Genomic DNA, 20,345 nt, shown 5'->3' on the forward strand with positions numbered 1-20,345 from the left:
CTTATCATAGCACTTACTTTGTTATTTATTGAATTAAATGATCTAGTGGGGAAAAAAAGAAAACAACTGGGCTAGGATTTGGACAATCCCAATTCCAGTTCCTGTGTTACTCCTTCACCTTATTGTGTCTCTGTTTCCCCACTTGTAAATGAGAGATTTGGGATTAATTATCTTTGTGTAAGTTACGTTTTGCTCTGTAATTCTGTGATTTGAATCCATCTATCTCTCTTACTAGATGTATCTTCTTAAATCACAATATCTTAAAAAGCTTCACATTGTAGCACCTAACTGCACTTTGTACCTAGGAAAACCTTGATAAATATTTGGGGAATAAGTCAATGAATGAGTGAATAAATAATTAGATATTTTCTTTATAAAAAGTGAGTCACCGTTTTGTTTGTAATGTAAACAAAGCATATTTAAACAAAGTATACCCTTCATTTAATTATGTTTCTAGAGAGGATGTAAAACAGGGCAAGTAGCAAGAAGAGAAAAGGTTATCTAACATAGCTAGTGGTACACTGATAATAACACACAAAAATATTGGCATCTATTGAACTTTCTGTTGCCAAACACTAAGCCGAGCTTTTCCTATGCATTCTTTGATTTAAACTTTGAACTATTCTATGCAGTAGAAATAATTATCCTTACTTTACAGATGAGAACACTTAGCCTCAAAGAAATGACGTAAGTTGCTCAAGCTCACACAAAAGTGTAAGTAGCAGAGTCAGGATTTACATCCAAGCCTAAATCCATCTCCTAACCACGGTACCCAGTACCCTTCCACTGAGGTGATACAGCCTAGAAAATAACAGGTGTTTTTAAATAACTTGAAAAGACGTCTTAGAGAGTTGATGGACCTCATTTTGTGAAAACGAGAGATCCATTTACACTCAGTCAAGGAAAAAGGCTAGTTTGTTGAAATGCTTTACAAGGCCTGGAACAGGAACTGAAATTACATTGGAAACTGAAGCATCTCTGGGCATTGACCGTTTTTAACTTTTCTTTCCATTCAGTTGCATGGTCTCTCCCTCCCTCTCTCATCCCATCCCCTGTGACTCTCCCTGTGTCCATGACAACACTTATTTTTTCTCCTATATCAGCTCTATTCTTCTTGTCAACAGCACTGACTTCTCCTCGGGACTAAATGGTGCTTTTTCCTCCTATGTTCTAGATCAATTCCCAAGAAAGGGAACTGGATTTGCATAGCACAAGGCTGGCTCATGCTGTATGTCTTCAGTACTCTGCTGGGAGGAGGGTAGCCTGACCAGCCGTCAAGAATCCCTAGATTGATGCCTCTTCTTCTCCCTTAGCCCCGCGATGACCCACTCTCTGCCCACTCCACCCCTCTTTTCTTTCCTTCAGCATCAAGTGTCTACAAAGAGTAGTGTAAAATATTGTCTCACTTTTCATTTACTCCTCATCTGGCAGATAGACTTCCTATTTGTTCCTCAATCCTTGAAACGTGGATTCTTCCCCCATTGAGGCCCTGAAAATGGTCTTGCTGGTGTCACCAACAATTATCTGCCAGTGAAATCCAGGAAGCACTTTTCAATGCTCATAGTCTTTGCCCTGTTGGAACCTGTGACATTGTTGGCCACGCCCTCATTCTCAGCCTCTCACGGCCTATTTCTGTGGGCCGACTCTCTCCCAGTTGACCTCATCTGTCTCTGGCTGCTACTCTACAGGATTCCTTTCCTATGTCCTTTCCTATGTCCTCAAATGCTGGTGTTCCCCAGGGTCTCAGTCCTTTGCTCCCTTTTTACCCTAAGCTCTCCCTGTACTGATTACATCCATCTCAGCGGCTGCACCCTAAACATTGTTGACTTTCAAATATTCATCCCACCCCTGTGACTCCTCCTGAGTTCCACCTACTTCCTAGTCACGCCCACTTGAATATTCTGCAAACATCTCAAACTATGCACTTATGAAACTGAAGCCGTTATCTCATCCACCCCAAACTTTCTCTCCTTCCACATCCCCTGCCATGAAAATACCACCATTCTCTTCAGTGTCTCCACGAAGGTTCTGCCTTCTTCATCCCTCACCTGAAATCAATCACTTTGTTAGTCAAGAGTCTGATTTCAATGCACAGAAACCAACTTAAGCTACCTGACTGGGGGAGGGGTGAAAGAAGGGTTTGTCATGAAGGTGCAGTGCTTCTCACAGAATCCAAGTAAAAGAGCATATCTGGGCCTCGATGGGTTGAGAACAGTTCAGTGGGGTTTCTTCCCATCTCTCGTTTTTGCTTTTCTCGGCACATCCCTTTCATTCTCTTGTCTCAGCCAGATTGACTTTCTCTGCTTCTCGGTCCACTTTACAGGGGAAATATGGGCTTCCCCTAGCTCCCAAGTTTTTGTCTTTTCCAGTCAAAAGACCAGCCAAGTGTAGTTAATCCTGGACAAGTCAACTCTGGCTAAGAGAATAGGCTTCCATGATGGCAATGAGCCTACTGAGACCCATCCTCGTGGATAAAGAAGTCTGATAAGGAAACCATCATGAGCTTGGTAGAAACCCCACTGGCATCTACCATAGTCACTAAAGGCTGATGATTCTATGTCATAAATTTTTCTCTCAATCTATTTACTACCCTCATCAGCAATGTCATTGTCCTTGGTCAGGTTCTCCTTCATCTCTTCCATGGACTAATTCACTCCCATTAGAGAAATTATTATACAGAGGGTGCCCAAAAAATGTACACACATTTTAAGAAAGGAAAAAACTGTATTAAAATGGTAATACTCAATGTATACCGATAACAAAAGATGAACACAAGTGACGCTTGACTTCCGCAATTACAAGAGGTGCTCAAAGTGGTGATCATCAGCGTCCAGACACTTCGGATTATGGCAAACTACTGCTTGAGCAACGTTGACTAAAGTATCCCCTTGTATACATTTTCTTGGCACCACCGGTATACATAGTCCTTTGATCATTTATTTACATACCTGTTTCTCTGTTAAACTCTAAATTGCTTAAGGACAGGCATTCTATCTCTTCATTTTTGTATTCTCTCTGGCACCCGGCATACCATCTGGGATATAATTGGCCCCAGGAAATATCTGATCATGAATAAAAGGTGTGTTTGATACCTTGGCCATTATTCGTTGGGGTCCTCTACCTGACCACTCTGGCTTGGACTCCATACCTGACGATAACCTTCTGGTTATAATTGAAATTTCCAAACAATGCTCCTTCAGGGAGAGACTGTGCTGACCAATAATCTGCCACCTTAGTTTACATCTCACTGTCTTCTGAGTTTGGTCATGCCGTCCCTGAGAGATTTATAAACCTGAAGGGCCTACAAACCTGAAGATTGGACTTCAGACATGGTAATTTCACTATTCTGACCTAACCTCTTTAAAAAGCCTTGTTAAAGAAGCAACTCAACACCTAAGGCAGCATCTGTCCACGTCTGTGCTCGAAACCATGGTTCGTATTTCCAAAAATATTCACTTGAAATCATTAAGAACAAATTCAAAGTTCTGGACAGTTCTAATGCCTTTGCAGAGGGAAGATGTGTGCATTCCAAAATTGCACATATTACAGAACTCTTTATTGCTCTATAGAAACTCATGTGAGGAAAAAATTCCCACAGAGATACGGCTTCAAGGTCATGAGAGATCAGTTTTCCCGAATGTGTTTGCCATAAAGGATGATACGTAACGTGCTCAACGTTGTTCTAAGAACCATTAAAGAAGAAGATGCACATGGCTATGTCTACTAGAAACATTCAGTAAGAGCTGAAGGCACAAGCTTAACTTAAAATGTGGTGGAAGCTGAGGGTAAGGGGGATCAAATATATGGTGATGGAAGGAGAACTGACTCTGGGAGGTGAACACACAATGGGATTTACAGATGATGTAATACAGAATTGTACACCTGAAATCTATGTAACGTTACTAACCATTGTCACCCCAATAAATTAAAAAAAAAATTTGGTGGAAGCCTTACTATGGGAAGGCAAGCTAATGTGTTCTAAGATACTACTTTCTAGGGAAACAAGGATAATGAAATGAAGACTGTCATGGTGGTGAGGGTGGTACAGGTGCTATAGTGCTAGCAGCCAGCTTGCACTGAGCACTTGTTATGTGTGTAGTTCTAATATCCCATGCATTACTTAGAGTCTTAAAAACCTACAGGAATGGAAGTGAGCACACCATTTGAGAGGTTCTTTGTAACATATGTATTTTGTGTCTTGCTGGTCATTCTGACCAAGAACCAGGATCCCATCTTTTTTTTTTTTTTTTTTTTTTTCTTTTAAGATTTTTTATTAAAATACAGTTAACATGTAATATTATATTAGTTCCACGTGTACATCATAGTTATGCAACACTACCCACCTAGCTCTCTACAGTGTTATGACCACATTGTTGATTTTATTAACTATGCGAAAGAAGTGATCACAGGTCCCATCTTTTTTGTTCACTCATTTCAATATTTGTTGTGTTCTTTCAATGATCTGAGTACAACTTTAAGTGCTGGTGATACTGCACCGAATAAATAAAATGCTTTTCTCTTGGGCCTTACCTTTTCTTGGGGAGAAGAGAGAATAAGAGAGATGTTAAATAAACATCTCAACTTTAGAATCAAAACTTAGGAAAAAATCCTAATCTTTAATAAAAATAAAATCAATAAGAGCCACCATTTTAGTGTCTACACCTATCAGGAACTTTACATATATTATTTGGTGTTTTAAACCAATTCGAAATTTATTGATTGATTCAGCCACATGTCAAGCGTTGAATAAACAACAGTGAACAAAACAAACAAGAAATTGATTCTCAGAGAAGGCGAGTAGTTTGTCCAAGATCCAAATAAGTAGTAAATGGCAAAATTGGAATTTGAAAACAAGTTTATCTGACTACAAAGGTAGAAGCAGAGTAACCAGTTGTGAAGTTATTGAAATAACCTTGGTGGCACAGACAAGAGTCACAGCAGAAAGGTGGTCAGATTCTCTCTGAAAATAAAGACGGTATGATTTCCTCACAGATTAAATGGGTATAAGACAGGAGCCATTTTTCTTCCACGCAGTACAATTTAAATGTGTATGTGGTGGGAGGGAGGGGGGAAGGACAAGGGTGCTTCAAGCAAAGCTGGTTTGGGGAAACAATAAGAGATTCATTTTGGATATGCTGAATTTGAGATGTCCGTTATACCTGCAATATGAAATTGTTAAGTAGACAGTTGGATTTATAAGTCTGAAGTAAAGGAGAGCAACTTGGATTAAAGCCATGTAGTATTGATTGTGACAAGGCTCATATGCCAAGGTTCAAGTGACAAAGTGGCCATTAGGTTATGCAAAGTGAAGAGCCTGACCTTTGTTCAGACTCAGAGAGGATAGAAGACCATTTGCTTATGTGGTGAGAGATGCATTATGGTAAACCTCACGGGCAGCACCAACTCTGTTTTCCATTTTGTTTCGCTTTTTTAGATTTCTTTGTCTGGAAGCTTTGACTCTTTTTAAATACTTGGAGAAATACGCAGATGAGATTACAAGTTGCATGCCATAAAGCAGTGGTTCTTAAACTGTTGTGTGCCTAAGAATAATCTATGGGGTCAGAGCTTTTTAAAAATTTGACTCCGAGGCCTCGCTCCTAGAAATGTTTATTCGACAGACTGCAGTGAAGCCCAGGTATCGCCTCTTCTTGAGAGCATCCTGGGTAAATGTGTTCTTGTCTTACTTTTCTGAACAATAATTTTCCTCTCCCTCTGCCTTTGTATTAAGCTCTTATTTCTCCTGTGATGATGCTTTGGGGCTTTTTGTAGTTCTGCCTTTTATTAGAGGTCTCCCAGATCCCTGTTAGACATAGAGAGCATACCTGGATGTTCAAGTGGGTGCTTCCTGACTCAGTTTTAACTCAGGCGTAATATAACTGGTGCCTGGATATCAAAGTGAGAGTAAGACAATTGCCCCACCAATATGCAGAATTTACTAAAGGAATGAAGATAAGCCCCGCTTCCCACTGCCCTTTGCTACTTCAGCAGAAGCAATAACCTAAAAGGAGGCCAGAGAGGGGAGAAGGAGAGATTGTGATAACATTTTATCAAAGAGCTGTGGCCATCCTGGGAGTCCTCCCCCGCTCCTTTTGCACGAGAGACTGAAGCAATGAAACTTTCTAACTTTAAGCCTGGTAGGAAGACTTCAAGGGAGACTCTACCACAGCTTTGAAATGTATTTCTTGCAATTGGGAGAGACAGAGAACTGGTAACCTGACTGCCCCCTGAGAAAGCTAAAGCTGACAGTGGGCTAGAGTCTGACGACACCCAGGAAATCGATTGGAATGACAGAGGCCAACTCCTTCAGTAGAGATACGAGAATCTTGCTACGTTGAGGTACGCTCACACTCTCTGAATTTGTAGGGCCAAGGCATGTGTACAGGGTTCCTGTGGGTAGATGTGGGACTCACAGGAGAGTCATGACCAGTGGAGTGACTCTGCCAGGTTCACAAGTGACCCCCAAATAGAAACACATCCTCTCACGTCAAGGAAAGTATACCTGCCAGGGCTCCCTCAGCCCTCAGGCTCCCTCCCCCATAAATCAATCAGGTTTTTGCATCTCCTTCTAGTAAAAACTGTCCTACCACCACCACACATGAAATCGCTTCTTTGGGATAGAACACATAAAGACAGGAATTTCATCTTCAAGATGTATAGCTATTCATCCTCTAAGGAAGTAGTCTCCATCAAATGCACAAGCCTACATCGCTTTTCAATTAACTGCTATCTTCAGAAGCAGAGACTTAACCCACAAAGATCGGAAACACTCTGGGTGAGCTTTGATGGGGCAAATGGCAGGTGAAAACAATTAGTGTGAGCAGGGTTGGTGATGACTTTGATGATAAATGTGGGTATAGTGGAGTTTAGGAGGTGGATGGAAGTCAGATGATAAATTGTCTGGCCAACTCATCAGAAATTGGGTTACAACCAAAAGCTAATTGCATCCAGCTCTCACTTTTGCCTAACACTAAGGAAGCAGTGTTTCCTATACACAGGAATTCTGTAGTGTACCCTCATGTTCTCTATATCGCTAACTCTAGGCTGATAACTCACAGATAAGTCAGCCACAGTCCACTTACTAGGATACATTTCATTACAGGCTTATAATATAAATAACTATTTAAATAAACAGAGCATGCACTGAAAACAAAGACTGAAATTACAACATCAGGAATGTTCGAAGATCATCTGTTGTAGCCGTCTCTCTGGCCAAAGCTGAGGAGACCTCCACTTGCCTTGAGAAATCACTACCACAAGAGGCTTTTGCTGGGAATATAACAATTTCACTTTCTCCCTTGCCTGCCTTGATTGTTCCGGGAATGAGGCAAGAACAAAGAGGAATCATTAAGAAGGCAAGTTTTACAAACAGTGGTGTGCTGGTGAATGGGCTCTCCAAAGCAGAAAGGCCCTGATTGTAGTGTTTGCCAATTCCCATGGTGTAAAAAGCCCCACCATGGTCAATTTCAAGGATGGCTGTGTTTAAAAACCTGATTGAAAAACTTAACAATCAGCTCTCATGAGGCAGTGCAGCCCACTCCGTCGCATGGCTGCTTATAACTTCACAAAGATCAATCCCGCCAAATTTCCATACATGTATGTGATATAACTGTAATTTCCTGAGAAGATGTACAAATGCAAGAGGAACAAGGCATTGGTTGAAGTTTTCGGCTCTACCGATGTTTCAAAAACACTTATTAAGAAACTCGGCCTCACTATTCATGGTAACCAAGACATGGAAGCAACCGAAGTTTCCTTCAATAGCTGATTGAGTACAGCAGATGTGATATATAATACACACACACACACACACACACACACACACACATACATACAGTGGAATGTTACTCAGCCATAAGAAAAGATGACATACTGCTATTTGCGACAACATGGATGGATCTTGAGATTATCATGCTAAGTGAAATAAGTCAGACAGAAAAAGTGGAGAACCACATGATTTCACTCATGTGAGATATAAAACTGAAAGCAACAAACGAACAAGACCAACAAACAAAAACTCACAGACAGAGACAACAGTATAGTGGTTACCAGAGGGAAAGGGGGAATGGAGAAGGTAAAAAAGGGTAAATGGGGTCAAATATATAGAGACTCGTGTCCAGTGCTACACAGGCAGTGAGCGAACGAGACTAAAGGATATCTGACTTTGGGTAGTGAACACACAATGCACTATAGAGATGATATATTATAGAATTGTATACTTTAAATCTATATAATTTTATTGACAAATGTAACCAACAAATTGAATTTAAAAAGTACAAAAAAGAAAGAATCTTGGTCTCAAGTTTAGCCTGCTCCCAAGCAATTTTTTGTGGCACACGATACATATATTTTTAAATTAGCGTTATATGTGATACTATTAACATAATGTAGCTTTTTACAAATATCCATAAATACTTTAAATTGGGTTAACATGTAATCATATTAGATAGCTTTCAACAAGAACCCGCAAGCAGCTTATTAATTTAACAGAGTCCCAAATCTTAGTAGGCTGTCATTGAATTGAATTTGTAGAAGTTAACACATTTGACCTCTGCCAAGTGTGGAAGGGATTTGGTTGGAGTAAGTCCTGAGAAACACTCTTGTGCTCCCTGCTCCAGGCAGGGAAAGAGAAGAAATTTGCTGAGAAAGGAGAGATCTGTTGTGGTTTCTCTCCACCCACATTGGGCTGAAAGGGAGTACGCCTCCTGAAAACTGAACCTGCTGAACTTTCTAGATGTATAATATAAAGTGGGAAGTCCATCGGCCCCATCAATCACTAGTTCTGTGGGTGGAGACATATTCTCATTGTTAAAATTGTGCTCCAAGGACCTGCCCCATTAACGTTACGGAGTTGCCATGTGATATATGGAAGCACTTTGTAAACTCTGGAGAGCTAGCTACAAATAGGAAATCCTTCCATTGACATTATACAGCACTGGTAGTACCAATTTCTGGGGCGAGATCTTGTGATTCCTAATGTTTACTCTATCTTTACCACTGATAGTGTTTAGACCCACAAAAAATGAGTTCTCGTGAAGCCCTATGTGAAGGTTCCAAATGACTCGTTCGACCTACTGACTTTCTAAAGCACCCTGCATCCTGAGTATGATGAAATCAAGGGAAATTCCCAAATAAAGTGCATTCCATCCCATGCCACCTGGGCCTGTGCCCCAATAGTTCCCGAGAGTGTTCTCCATCCTCTAATGTCATCGCATCTAAAGTGGAGTGTGGTTGGCATATCTGTGGGCATCCTACCAGTCTCACTACTTTTTATTAGGAGGGTCTCAGAAGATGGGAAGAGTAAAGGGAAACAACCCAAGAATATGAGAGAAAGGCAGGACGACTGTCCAGGATTGTTTTGCATACAGGTAAGACTCTCATGAGAATAAGACCTGATTTTCCCACCCATGGATTCAAAGATTAGACAAAGACTCTTGGAGAAGCTCTGTCCCCTGGCCACCCATACTCATTTATCATGGATTGGTAGTGCCTTTGCCAACGCAGTGTCTGGGGTAACCAAATGTCGTTGGCCCTTCCTCCGAGTCTCTTTCGAACAAGAATGAGAGAGGAAAATTCACATGCAGAAGAGTTCTGTTTGTTGTGTTGATTTGTGCACCCAGACAAACTATAGGCCTTGAACATCTGCCTCCTCCAAACCCCCCTTCAGCATCTCTGCATATGCTGAAGAGGATGAGGAGATCAATTCAAGGCTCTAGGAGATGAATTGAGGGTTTGCTATCAGAAAGATCCCCCAGTACGTATTATTTTTTAGAACCTGATGTTCAGAGTTGAAGATCAAGTCTATTATATCTCCAGCATGTAATTCATAAGTCCCTCCTACGTTTTGGATGGCAGCGTTGTTTGTTAGACTTTGTATGATGCCTTCGTTTTTACATAGCCGCACCTCAAAGGGAGCTGGTTCCTTGTAGGTTGTATTAGGAGCCACCTGGACATAAATTAAATACAAGCCACTCTGACGTATCTTCAGCTTCCAATCAGCCATCTCATCCACGCAAGGAGGCTCATGAGATGTCGTTTGCCATTTTGAAGGTAATGGTCCTGTAAGAAATTTACAAGGGAGGAAAACATGGAGAGCATAGTTATTTAATTATATCATCCTCTTCTTGATTATAGTTCTTTCCCACTTACAAGTTGTTTCTTTACCTGGTCTGTGATATTAATAGTTCTCACCAACCACAATTTGAATATATTAAGTATCTATCTATTCCTTGTTTTAGAGAAATTGCAAATCCTAAGGGTTATTGCTTGCTTGGAGAGCTCTAGGAAATGGATTTAGAATAGAAAAATGGGTCAAGTTTTAGGTGGCACTACATCTGTTGTCAGTGAATATTTGAGAAAGGAAAGGGAAGGGAAGGGAAGGGAAGGGAAGGGAAGGGAAGGGAAGGGAAGGGAAGGGAAGGGAAGGGAAGGGAAGGGAAGGATCACACACCAGGATTGTGGTGACGGTTGGTGGTCCAGGATGTATATTCATGCTTTTCTATGTAAATGCTGTTCACTATGTATCTCTTCATCAATGAGACTTTCTCATTAATCTGTATAAAATAGTGCTCCCCTCAATCTCTCTCTTTACCCTGCTTTAGTTTTCTCTGTAGATGGTATCACCAGCCTAGCATTTTGTAAATGAAGTTGTTCATTTGCTTATTGTCTATTACCAACTTGAATATAAAATCTTTGAGGACAAATACTTCTCTATTTTGTTCATTGCTATATGTTCAGCACCTAAAAGAGTTCCTGGTACCTAGTAGGTGCTCAATAAATATTCCTTGACTAAGTGGTACATCCATGTTCCTAAATTGGATCCATTGTGTCTAAATTGTGGCTTTTCTCATTTGTTTATGCGTATGTATCATTCAAGATCCACTTGGGATCATTATCCAAACCCTCTCAAAATAGTAACCGGTAAATTCATGAGTTTATAAATGGAAATTATTTCACTGTTTAAATATAAGTATCCCTAGCTTAATGCTGTCACAGGGGTTGGGGAAAAGGTCAAGACTTAGTCACTTATTATCATAGATATATATATATATAGAGAGAGAATTTACATATTTTCCTAATGTTAATTGTTTGTACACAGTAGTGCGATTTCAGAGCCCCAGGAAGTGTTTTCACCACCCCAAATATTTATCTGACCTGTTCTCTAATTCTCCATAATTTCTGTTATGGGGGCAAAGTCTTTATCCCATAATTAGAAGGAACCCTTGATAAGAGAACACCCTGGAGAACGGAACACATTCACTTCTTATTTATCTATAAATGGCGGCTATAAGGCTATGAGCATAGGTTCTGAAGGAGAATAAAGGAGCGGTCACTAAAGGAAGAAGCGAAGTCTTCCTCTGCCTCTGGTGATCCCAGGGCCCAGTAAATTTCTTCTTGCTTGATGTGTAATAGTCAATAGGCAAGTCACCAGGAAGAAGGGCCGCTGGTTCTCTTATTTAATTCTGTAATAAGGGCCACTCATAGACCACCTTAGCATGACTTGGGGGCCTCAACTTTTACCTCATCAGGAGGGAATTTCAAACATATCATGAATTCTCCATTTACTAGAAAAGCAAAAACATATCACAGAGGCAAAGACAAGTAAAAAGAGATTCCCTAATCCCCCACAAGCATGGAAAGCCAGGCGATTTGAGGTGTTAAAGGAAAACGGGTTGCAGTTAACTCTAGAAATATTCTGCTCTCAGCTGCAAATGGGTTTGGCCTGAGATCTGTAAACAGCCCAAAATGTATTTCTTTCCGATTGTGTAGGCAGTCTAAGAAATACCCTAAGACTCAGTTTAATTGTAAACTTGAGTGTGTTTTATAAGCAAATACCAGGGCACTATAGGGGAAAGTAACAAAGAAGCTAAGAAGAGAGGAGAAAGGAAGTAGCCATCCTTTCAACTCTCATTCCTCTTCTGTACATTTAGAAACAAATATGGCAGCGGCAGCCGCCACCACCCATGCTCTACTAGACACCCGTAGTAGTGATGTAGCCTTGAATGTAAGCAGCGTCAGGGTGGGGGCTGGTCTGTCTGGTTGACCTCTGAAGCCCCAGCTCCTAGCCCAGTCCTTGGCCCATGCTAAGCAGTTAGAAATAGTAGCTGAAGAAGGAATAAAACAAAGGCTTCCTTAACAGCACTGGAGCTTACCTTCTTGCATCAAATACTAAGAAAAGTAAAACGGAGGCATGCAAGACAGATTACTCACCAAATTTAGCTGCACAGTGTTCATTGACCGTCTGTAGGGAAAGAAAAAAAGAAAAAAAAAAAGGTCAGGATGATGACAGTGTCACAACTTTCTTCACTGGTTTTGTTTAGAGATTCAGATTCCTGAAGCAAACTTCTTTTCCTAGTCATAAAAAAAGAATTCCTCCCCCCACCTTGTCTGGTCTCTCTCCGCTTCCCTTTCTAGGTAGCTGGCTCTGTCCTCTATGTTTCAGTACCAGCTACCATTTTGAGCCTTGTAGGTAAAAGTTAAGGTCTCGTTCCATTCACGTAACCTCCACTCATGGGATAGCTGTTTGATCTTGGACTGTCCTCCTCCAGGGCTATAGAAATTTTCTATAAACAGTGCTCTCCACACCGCAGTGACTGCACAAGGTGATCCATTGGCATGTGAGAAGAATATAATACAATTTCTATTTGTTTATTTTTATTCTAAGTAATAAGCAATTAAGCTATAGAAATATTTACAACTCAGGTTGATAAAGCCATCCTTATTTCAAACAATCACGTGTCATATACAATAACTGAGATACCCTGAGGAGAGGTCAATTTCAAACTATTGCAACAGACCACAGTTTACATGCTACAGGAAGCCACCAGTGTGGTTAATTCTATAAATACAAGTATTTAAATACAAAGGGTTTTAAATACTTGTAGTAAGATAAGGTATAACTGCAAAAACATTTTGTACTGCGTGAAGTTTATTAGTTTCCTTACAGGAAAGTGCTTAAGAGACTTCTTGAATTTGAAGATGTTGCACATTTTTCTCTTATAGGATTTCTCTGTCTGCTATGCTAGGAATAAATTCAAAGGACACAGAGGCAAAATCAGTGACACCAGCTAAGAGACCATTGTAATCCTCTAGGCAGGAAAGCATGGTGTCTCTGACCAAGGTCCTAGAGGTGGGAATGGTGCTAAGTGATTGGCAATGGCACCAACAGGAGTCCTGACATGGATGTGGGATGAGCAAATGAGGAGAAACAAAGATGACTCCAAGATCTGGGTGCATGAGTAATTGGAAAGGCAAAGTTGTTAATCCCTGAAATTAACAACTTTGAAATGAACAAGACCCAAGAAGAGTAAAGTGGAAGGGAAGAAGGAATCATGAGTTCATCTGGGGACATGTCAAGTGTGTGGGGCTTATTAGATACCCGGATAGGAGAGTCAAGTAGCCATTGGGTCTATGAGGATGGAAGTTAAGGAGTCCTGATGACACAAATTGGGAGTCTTCAGCTTCTGTGTGATGCTGTAAGGCCTGAGATCAGTAAGCCAGGGGGTGTATGTAAGGAGGAGGACTTCCCAGTGTTCAGAGGTCAGGGAAGGAGGAAAAAACCAGCAAAGGAGACTAAGAAGGGAAGTCCAGGGAGTCAGAAAGGAAACAGAGAGAGTGTGATATTTGGAAACCAAGAGAAGATTAGGGAGGAGGAGTGATGAGCTATGTCAGATGCTGTTGGTGGGTCAGAGAAGACAGAGACTTGACCGATGGTGGTCATTGGGGTTCTTGACAAAAGCAGTTTCTGTGATGTGATGGGGACAGAAGCTTTATTGCAACGGATTTAAGAGTATAGGAGAAAAGAGAAAGTGGAGGCGTTTTGACATCAGGGAGAAGAGAAAACTTGAGTGGATTCTGGATGGGGATAAGAGGCCAAAGGGATTTGTTTGTTTGTTTTAATGTGAGAGAAATGACAACACGGTTATCTGTTGCCGTTTGATGGGGATATTTCAGTAAAGTGGAGAGGAGTAACATGTGAGAACTAGGAGATCTTTGTTGGGATAACGTCCCTGAGTACGTAAGAGGGGACAGAATGTAGTTCATGGGCGGTGGCCTTAGATCGGTGCAGGGACAATTCATACATAGTGACAAGAGGAAAACACAATATATGTGGGCAGGTGAGTGGTAGATATGGTGGGGAGCTTGGAAGCTTCCTCCTTGCCTGCTGCTGTTGTCACAGAACCTGGAGGCAAGGATATCAGGTGAGGGAATGGGAAAGAGGCGTTAGATGTTTAAAGAGAAGTCAAAGGAATGAAATAGTCTGATGGAGAAAAAATGGAATGGAAAAATTATGGGTTGTTCACAGAGCTACGTTGAAGTCCCAGGTGAAGTTAGTGGTCATCAATTTAAAGTGAGGCCTTTCAACAAAGTCGTTTTCCCACCACATTCAACTGTTGAAGACACAGAGCAATTGGATTTAGTCAGTGTTGAAAATTTTCCAGGATTGAGGTTTTGCTGTTAGACTATAATAAAGAAAGAGAGAGAAACAAGTGAGTGGGTTCATAAACCATGGAATTTAAAGTGTGTAAGGAAAGAAGGAAAGGTCTGACTAGAGTGAGGGATAATATCATTTTAATGTAAACAAAATAAAAACTTTTCACCACTGAACGAGGGATTAAAAATTCAGTGTCATAACATGGTAAGTGCACTCAAAGGTGCATTCTTGCATTTTGATCTACATTTCCTTGTGAGGTAATTTTTCAGTTATCGCTGTCAAAATTATGAATCAAGGTAAATTAACTTAGAATATCGCCTTCAAATTAGTGTATCACAAAGTGTTAAACTAAGATAAGAAAAGACAAGCAACATATTTATGTTTCTCTACTAAATGACTCTAATACAATATTATTTCAATTATTTTCCAAATGTGGGTTATATACTAACATAGTCTATAAAACGTAATATTTTGGTAAAAAGCAAAATGGATTTGCACTGTGAATAAGCTACATTAAGCATATTATTTGATTCACCCTTGTAAACTGTGTATCTTTTAAATATGCATAATATTAGGACTTGGATATAATTTATAGTAGTGTATGTATTGGGATTGGAATTAAAAACATTTTTATTTCAATAAGGGGATACAATCAAAAAGTTTGGAAGTTAGCTAATTCTTATGAAGGGCTTCAGCCAGATGTTCTATCAGGTCCTGCTCATGCGTTATGAGCTGTAGTGATAATGATGCTGGTTGTAATGAGGAACTGAATAAAACTGGAAGCACCAACATTCCCACCATTGGACTAGCGTTGTGACCAAGAGAAACAAATGCAATTTATGGTCTTCGCCTCTGAAGACGGTTATAATCTTTCTAGAAAGACGTGATTGCACACAGAAAGCAACTGAGTAACTATCTAAATATAAATGAATACCAAACTACGAGCCACAGATAATATCTGTGCTGTCTGCTCTCACGCACAGAGTGTGGCAAGACCTAGGACCATAGACGAATTTTGCCAGAGACAGAAATCCTGGATCGCGTACTGTGGGCAGCTGGAATGTCTACTTCCAGCTACGGAACCCACCTTTGTGATAGTCTCTAATTACTGTGACAAGCAAAAAATCTCTGTCATCACAAAAATCATGTTTGGCCCTGAGGGATAGTCTTTGGTTGAGGAGGCGAAAGCGATAAGCAAGGAATGCCCATATTAAATCTTTTCTAATTTACCTTCACAGTAATAACTGGTGCAAATGTTAATCACTGCCCTCTACGGAGAGCTTACGATGGCTCAGGCGCTCATGTACTATCTCCTGAATCCTCACTGAAAGTCTACGCAATAAGAATGAACACGCTCCCTGGCAGATGAGGAAGTGATACGGGAGGAATTAAGTAAATAGCCCAAGGTCATGCAGCTGATAAGAGGCAGGCTGAAATGCAACGGGAGCCCATCTGACTCACCAGTCTCACCCCTACACCACTCTCTGGGACAATTTCTATTTATAGTTCTGGCGCTGTTTGGAAGGAGTAAATACCACTTAGGAAGAAGCATATGGGACTTTCAGTTTGATTTAGTTTGGTTCATTTTTGCTTAGAGGGATCAGTTGATCTTGTAACCCCATTTGGTTTAAGCCAAGATTTATATAGCTGGCTTCAAATGGCCAAAAATTACTACGGAATGCTTTCTCCAAACCAACGCTAATTAGATCAGAATCTACTCTGCTTTAAAGTACAAGCACAGCTTCCCCTTTGGGAAGTAGCCTTCATTTCACTGAAGTAGGGGACTCTCCTGAACTTCAGGGACAACTTCTATGAGATTATTTACACTGAGCAGTAGACCTCATAGTCGATCCTTTTGGTTGAATGTCTTCTGAAAGAAGCGGGGGGAAAAGAGAAAAGTTTTCTCCCAAGGAAGTTTCTGTTGGTCTAGAAGGAGCCGGTCTTCCTGTCTAAAGCTTGTGAGTTAGTGCCTAGAGAAGTTGCAACATGGAACTCTGTGTATAAAATTAGAGTGAAGATGAAAAGAACATAAACTCCAAGGTTAATGAGAACGTGGAAGCAGCCTCCTAATGACTCACCATCCACTAGCCACTCAACCGTCTTTTCCAAAGACACTTATTTGTGGTCAGTAGGAAAAAGGGAAGTGCAGGCAAGTGGAAAGTGTCCTTGTGTTGTCAGCCAGGCCACTGGCTTTTCGCATAGGAAATGAACCTCCCTGGTGTCCTGTCAGAACAATATCCTGAAAACCTTTTAAGCATCCACAAATTTTGAACAAGCTCAGGGCTATTTCTTTCAAGGAAGAACCTTTCATTGAGAAGCTGCATGTCGTCCGGGAGAGAGAATCCGGAATCAGAGCTCGAACACTGGGGGCTGATCACGTCCAGTTCTGCCAACAGCTGTCCTCGATGCCTCTAATTACTAGACCTCCTCTTTCCCTTTGAAGAGCCACTGTGTGCCTTTGAGAAAGGCATTTCCCTCCTCTTGTGGGCATCGGTTCCCCATTCATGCACAGGAATGGGTGGCAGCTGTAACACATCCTATGTTCTTGGGGTCATCTAGCTAATGAGAATTGAGGTGGTTTTTAGAAGGAAAAAGCACTTCCAAATTTAAGCTGTTGCTATCCTCACCCTTCTCCGTCTTCAGAAATCTAAACACTTGGAACTCCTGACAATTCTTTTCTTTCTGCTCAGTTTCACTGCTCCAGAAAGTTCAGACTTCTGCTTAATGCATTCCTTGAGAGAGTGGAGACATGGTTTGAAATGTTTCTGTGTGTGTGTGTGTGTTTGTGTACCATAATATATATAACATTATATATATGCATATATATGTACATATAATATATGTATACACATATATGTGTATATAATATATATTACAGTATATATTATATTTGTTATATATTATATATACATGATATTATATAAAATGTATATATAATATATCTCCTTGTATATGCTTATTAAACACAAATTAATGGGCTACCGTGTAAAACTTTGGCGAAAGCTACCCTTGCCTCAACTAAACACCAGCAACTACAGTGTACTGCTTGGTCCGCATTTTTTTTCTAGGTTGCTTCAAATACCTCAAGTAGTAGGACTGTATCTTTGAAATCTTTGCTGGCAAATCCCCTTAGAAAGTGTTTTTGCAGCCCCTGATTTCATTCCATAGCCCTTTCTTTGATGGGCATGTACCACCCTATTCTCCTCAAAGGCTCAGAATCTTCAATCATACCCAATAATGGGCCAAATCCTAAATTACATCAAACATTTCTTATTTTCTTTTTGGTCTGTGCTATGCAGTCAACAGTCAGAAAAACTTCTAATAAGAAGTTTTCATATATTTCCAAATATCTCCATTTTCTTTGCTGGACCCACAACTTGGACTGGAACTCAATGGGAAATTCCTGATAAGCTTCAGGGGCTTCCCGAGTAGGAGTGTGCTTCACCCTTCCTCCATGAAGCCCTCCCTGATCACCTGGGCCCAAAGTCATTGCCCCCTCTTTGAACTTCTAAAGCATTCAGATTCTTAGATGAATAATTAACCACTGTTGAAGCTAGAAGGGACATTATCATGAATAAATTCATTCTCCTACCACTATTTTTCCAGATGAAGAAACAGAACCAGGAAGATGAAATACCGTTCTCAAATTTATGCAGCCAGTAATTGGGATACCTAGAACCAGAGTCCAGATCTTCTTACTCCTAATTCGGTGCTGTTTCCCTCCTCAAAGATACGCTAACCACCTGCCGCTCATCTTATTCTGTCTTCTGGTATCTCCTTATGTCTTTTCTCTCAATAAGACTATAGCTTGCATCTCATTCCTTGAGAGCAACCATCATGTTTTACACCTTTTTATTCCACCAAGAGGGTTTATTTAGCAAAGTTCCAGGAAGGGCAAAAATACTCCATACACAGCTGTCAACTGGCTGTTTTAATTAAGTGAGTCAGTTCTGCCACTGACATTCAGCATTTTCTAATCTCTCTCATTTCAAAGCACTTAGATAAGCCCCCAAAAGCCATATGCCATGACAACACTGAAATTATATGGACATTTTCTGTACTCACATGTCTCATCCAACCAGCTCTGACAATGTCAATAACTGGACTTAAAAAAAACAGGATTATAATAAGTAGCAAGCTTAGGTGCTATTGTCTCTTACCTTGAATGGGAGAAGAGTAAAGACCAGTGTGCTGAAGGAGCAAAGCAATAGGAAGAAAACGATTGTGGAGTAGAGGATCCATGGCTTCCAGGATGTTCTCTGTGCTCCTGGAGGACTTGAATGGTGTAAAGCCATATTCTCCATGTGTCTCAAACTCATTCTCTGCAGGGAGGAGAGCTGTGGAGAGCAGAAGTTCACAAATGATGGGCAAGTGATGCAACAAGTCGGTTTTGTAGTATGGTAATCAGTAGTGGGTGTAAGAGGCGGGGTTTTCCTTCTGATTCTGTGTGTTGGATAACGATACTTCTAGGATAAGTGCTGAGTCTCATTTGATACCAGGCCAAAGGCTAAGAGCCAACACAAACACAGAGGATAAAAAAAAAAAAACGAGGGAAGTTCAGAAGGAAAGAAATCTTTTCCGAAGCTAGAGGAAGTGCAGCATTACAAATTATTTCCAGATAAGAAAATTACTTTTTATAAGAAGTACTGAAGCTCAAATAAAGCCCTATCATACTTTGTGTATGTGTGAGGCTGGGGGTGGAGAGCTAGGAAGGCTACGATGCATGGTTTACAAAAAAATAGTTTCATTAATTTCTAGGATACAAAATCTGTTCATTCTGAGAGTCTCTACAAAACACCAAATGCCTTACTAGAATTTGATGTAAAATACATATGTAAATGCAGCAAGCTCATTTCTCTCATATCTCACTTATTTTAAAACCCTGAAACTTTAGCACTGGCATCAAATAGAAATAAAATTATCATACAAAACAATATCTTCTTGGAAGAAAATTCCTGGCACCAAAAATGCTGACTTTCTACAAAATGGAGGAAGTGCCCTGGTTCTCTGTACCTCAGTCTTTCCATCTGTTAAATGGGATGGATGCCTACCTTTTATACAGAGTGCCAGCATCGTGTGCTAGAAAGTACATGGCCTTTTAACTCAGGCTGACTTGAGACGGGAGCCTGGTGCTGCCCAGCCCTTCTCTGTTCAGTGACTTTCAACATGGTTTTTGGCCTCTCACTTTCCTTCATTGTAAAATGGACAGAACTTTCACTTTGTAAGGCTTTTTCAAGAATGAAATCAGTGTCAAAGTCTTGGCTCATAAGAGGTGTTCCATAAGTGTTTATCTCGTCTCCTCTCTTCTTAGAGATGTTGTGAAGATTGACTCAATTGTAAAATCCTAGAAAAGGATGATTTTTTAAAAATGTTTGCCACAGGGTGTAATTCAGCTAACGTTCATTTAGATGAAAGGAGGTCAAAGGAAAGTATTGTGCAGACAGTTTTACAAGCTAACTGAAAATTAAAGAGTTTGAAAACTAGAACACAAGCCTAGAGATTGAACACTCTCATTCATGAGAGAGGAAGGAAAGGATAAGCAAGTGGGTGGGCTGTTCCACCATTCATAGATGGGTAATGGTGGAAAGAATCCTGTTCTGTAACCCAACCGTCTTCCCTTAAGACCACACTGTGTGCAGAAATAGTTCTCACTGAGTTGTCAAATTTTAACTGGGCCCTATTTTACCTTGATCAAGAAACAATCTCTGAAGAAAAGAGTCACAGAGCCACTCAGAAATAATGTTTCCGTGCAACGATATTTTTGTGCCTCTGTACCAGATGCTGTGAAGCAGGAATGAGTAATAAACTGGACTCCTGAAGAGGAAGAATGACTTGTCCCTGTAATTCTTGCACTTGCATTTTGTCTGAAATGCACATGCACAACCACAGAATTTAAAATCGGCCCCTGCTGAGT

General features: G+C 40.5%; 1 protein-coding gene and 1 long non-coding RNA gene across 2 annotated transcripts in view; one reads left to right on the forward strand and one right to left on the reverse strand.

The window, feature by feature from the left end:
• Nucleotides 1-20,345, forward strand: part of LOC141569361 (uncharacterized) — a 258,046-nt gene that overhangs the window by 219,796 nt on the left and 17,905 nt on the right. The window lies entirely within an intron of this gene.
• Nucleotides 8,316-18,772, reverse strand: TNFSF18 (TNF superfamily member 18). The gene is made up of 3 exons (XM_019732221.3): nt 18,592-18,772; nt 12,208-12,238; nt 8,316-10,056 (listed from the first exon to the last, which is right to left on the reverse strand). The coding sequence occupies exons 1-3, from the start codon at nt 18,748-18,750 to the stop codon at nt 9,710-9,712; spliced, it is 537 nt and encodes a 178-aa protein (XP_019587780.1). The 5' UTR covers nt 18,751-18,772; the 3' UTR covers nt 8,316-9,709.

The sequence above is a fragment of the Rhinolophus sinicus genome, chromosome 11 (assembly GCF_057876585.1).
Source record: "Rhinolophus sinicus isolate RSI-liver-muscle chromosome 11, RSI-T2T, whole genome shotgun sequence".
Lineage (NCBI taxonomy): Eukaryota > Metazoa > Chordata > Mammalia > Chiroptera > Rhinolophidae > Rhinolophus > Rhinolophus sinicus.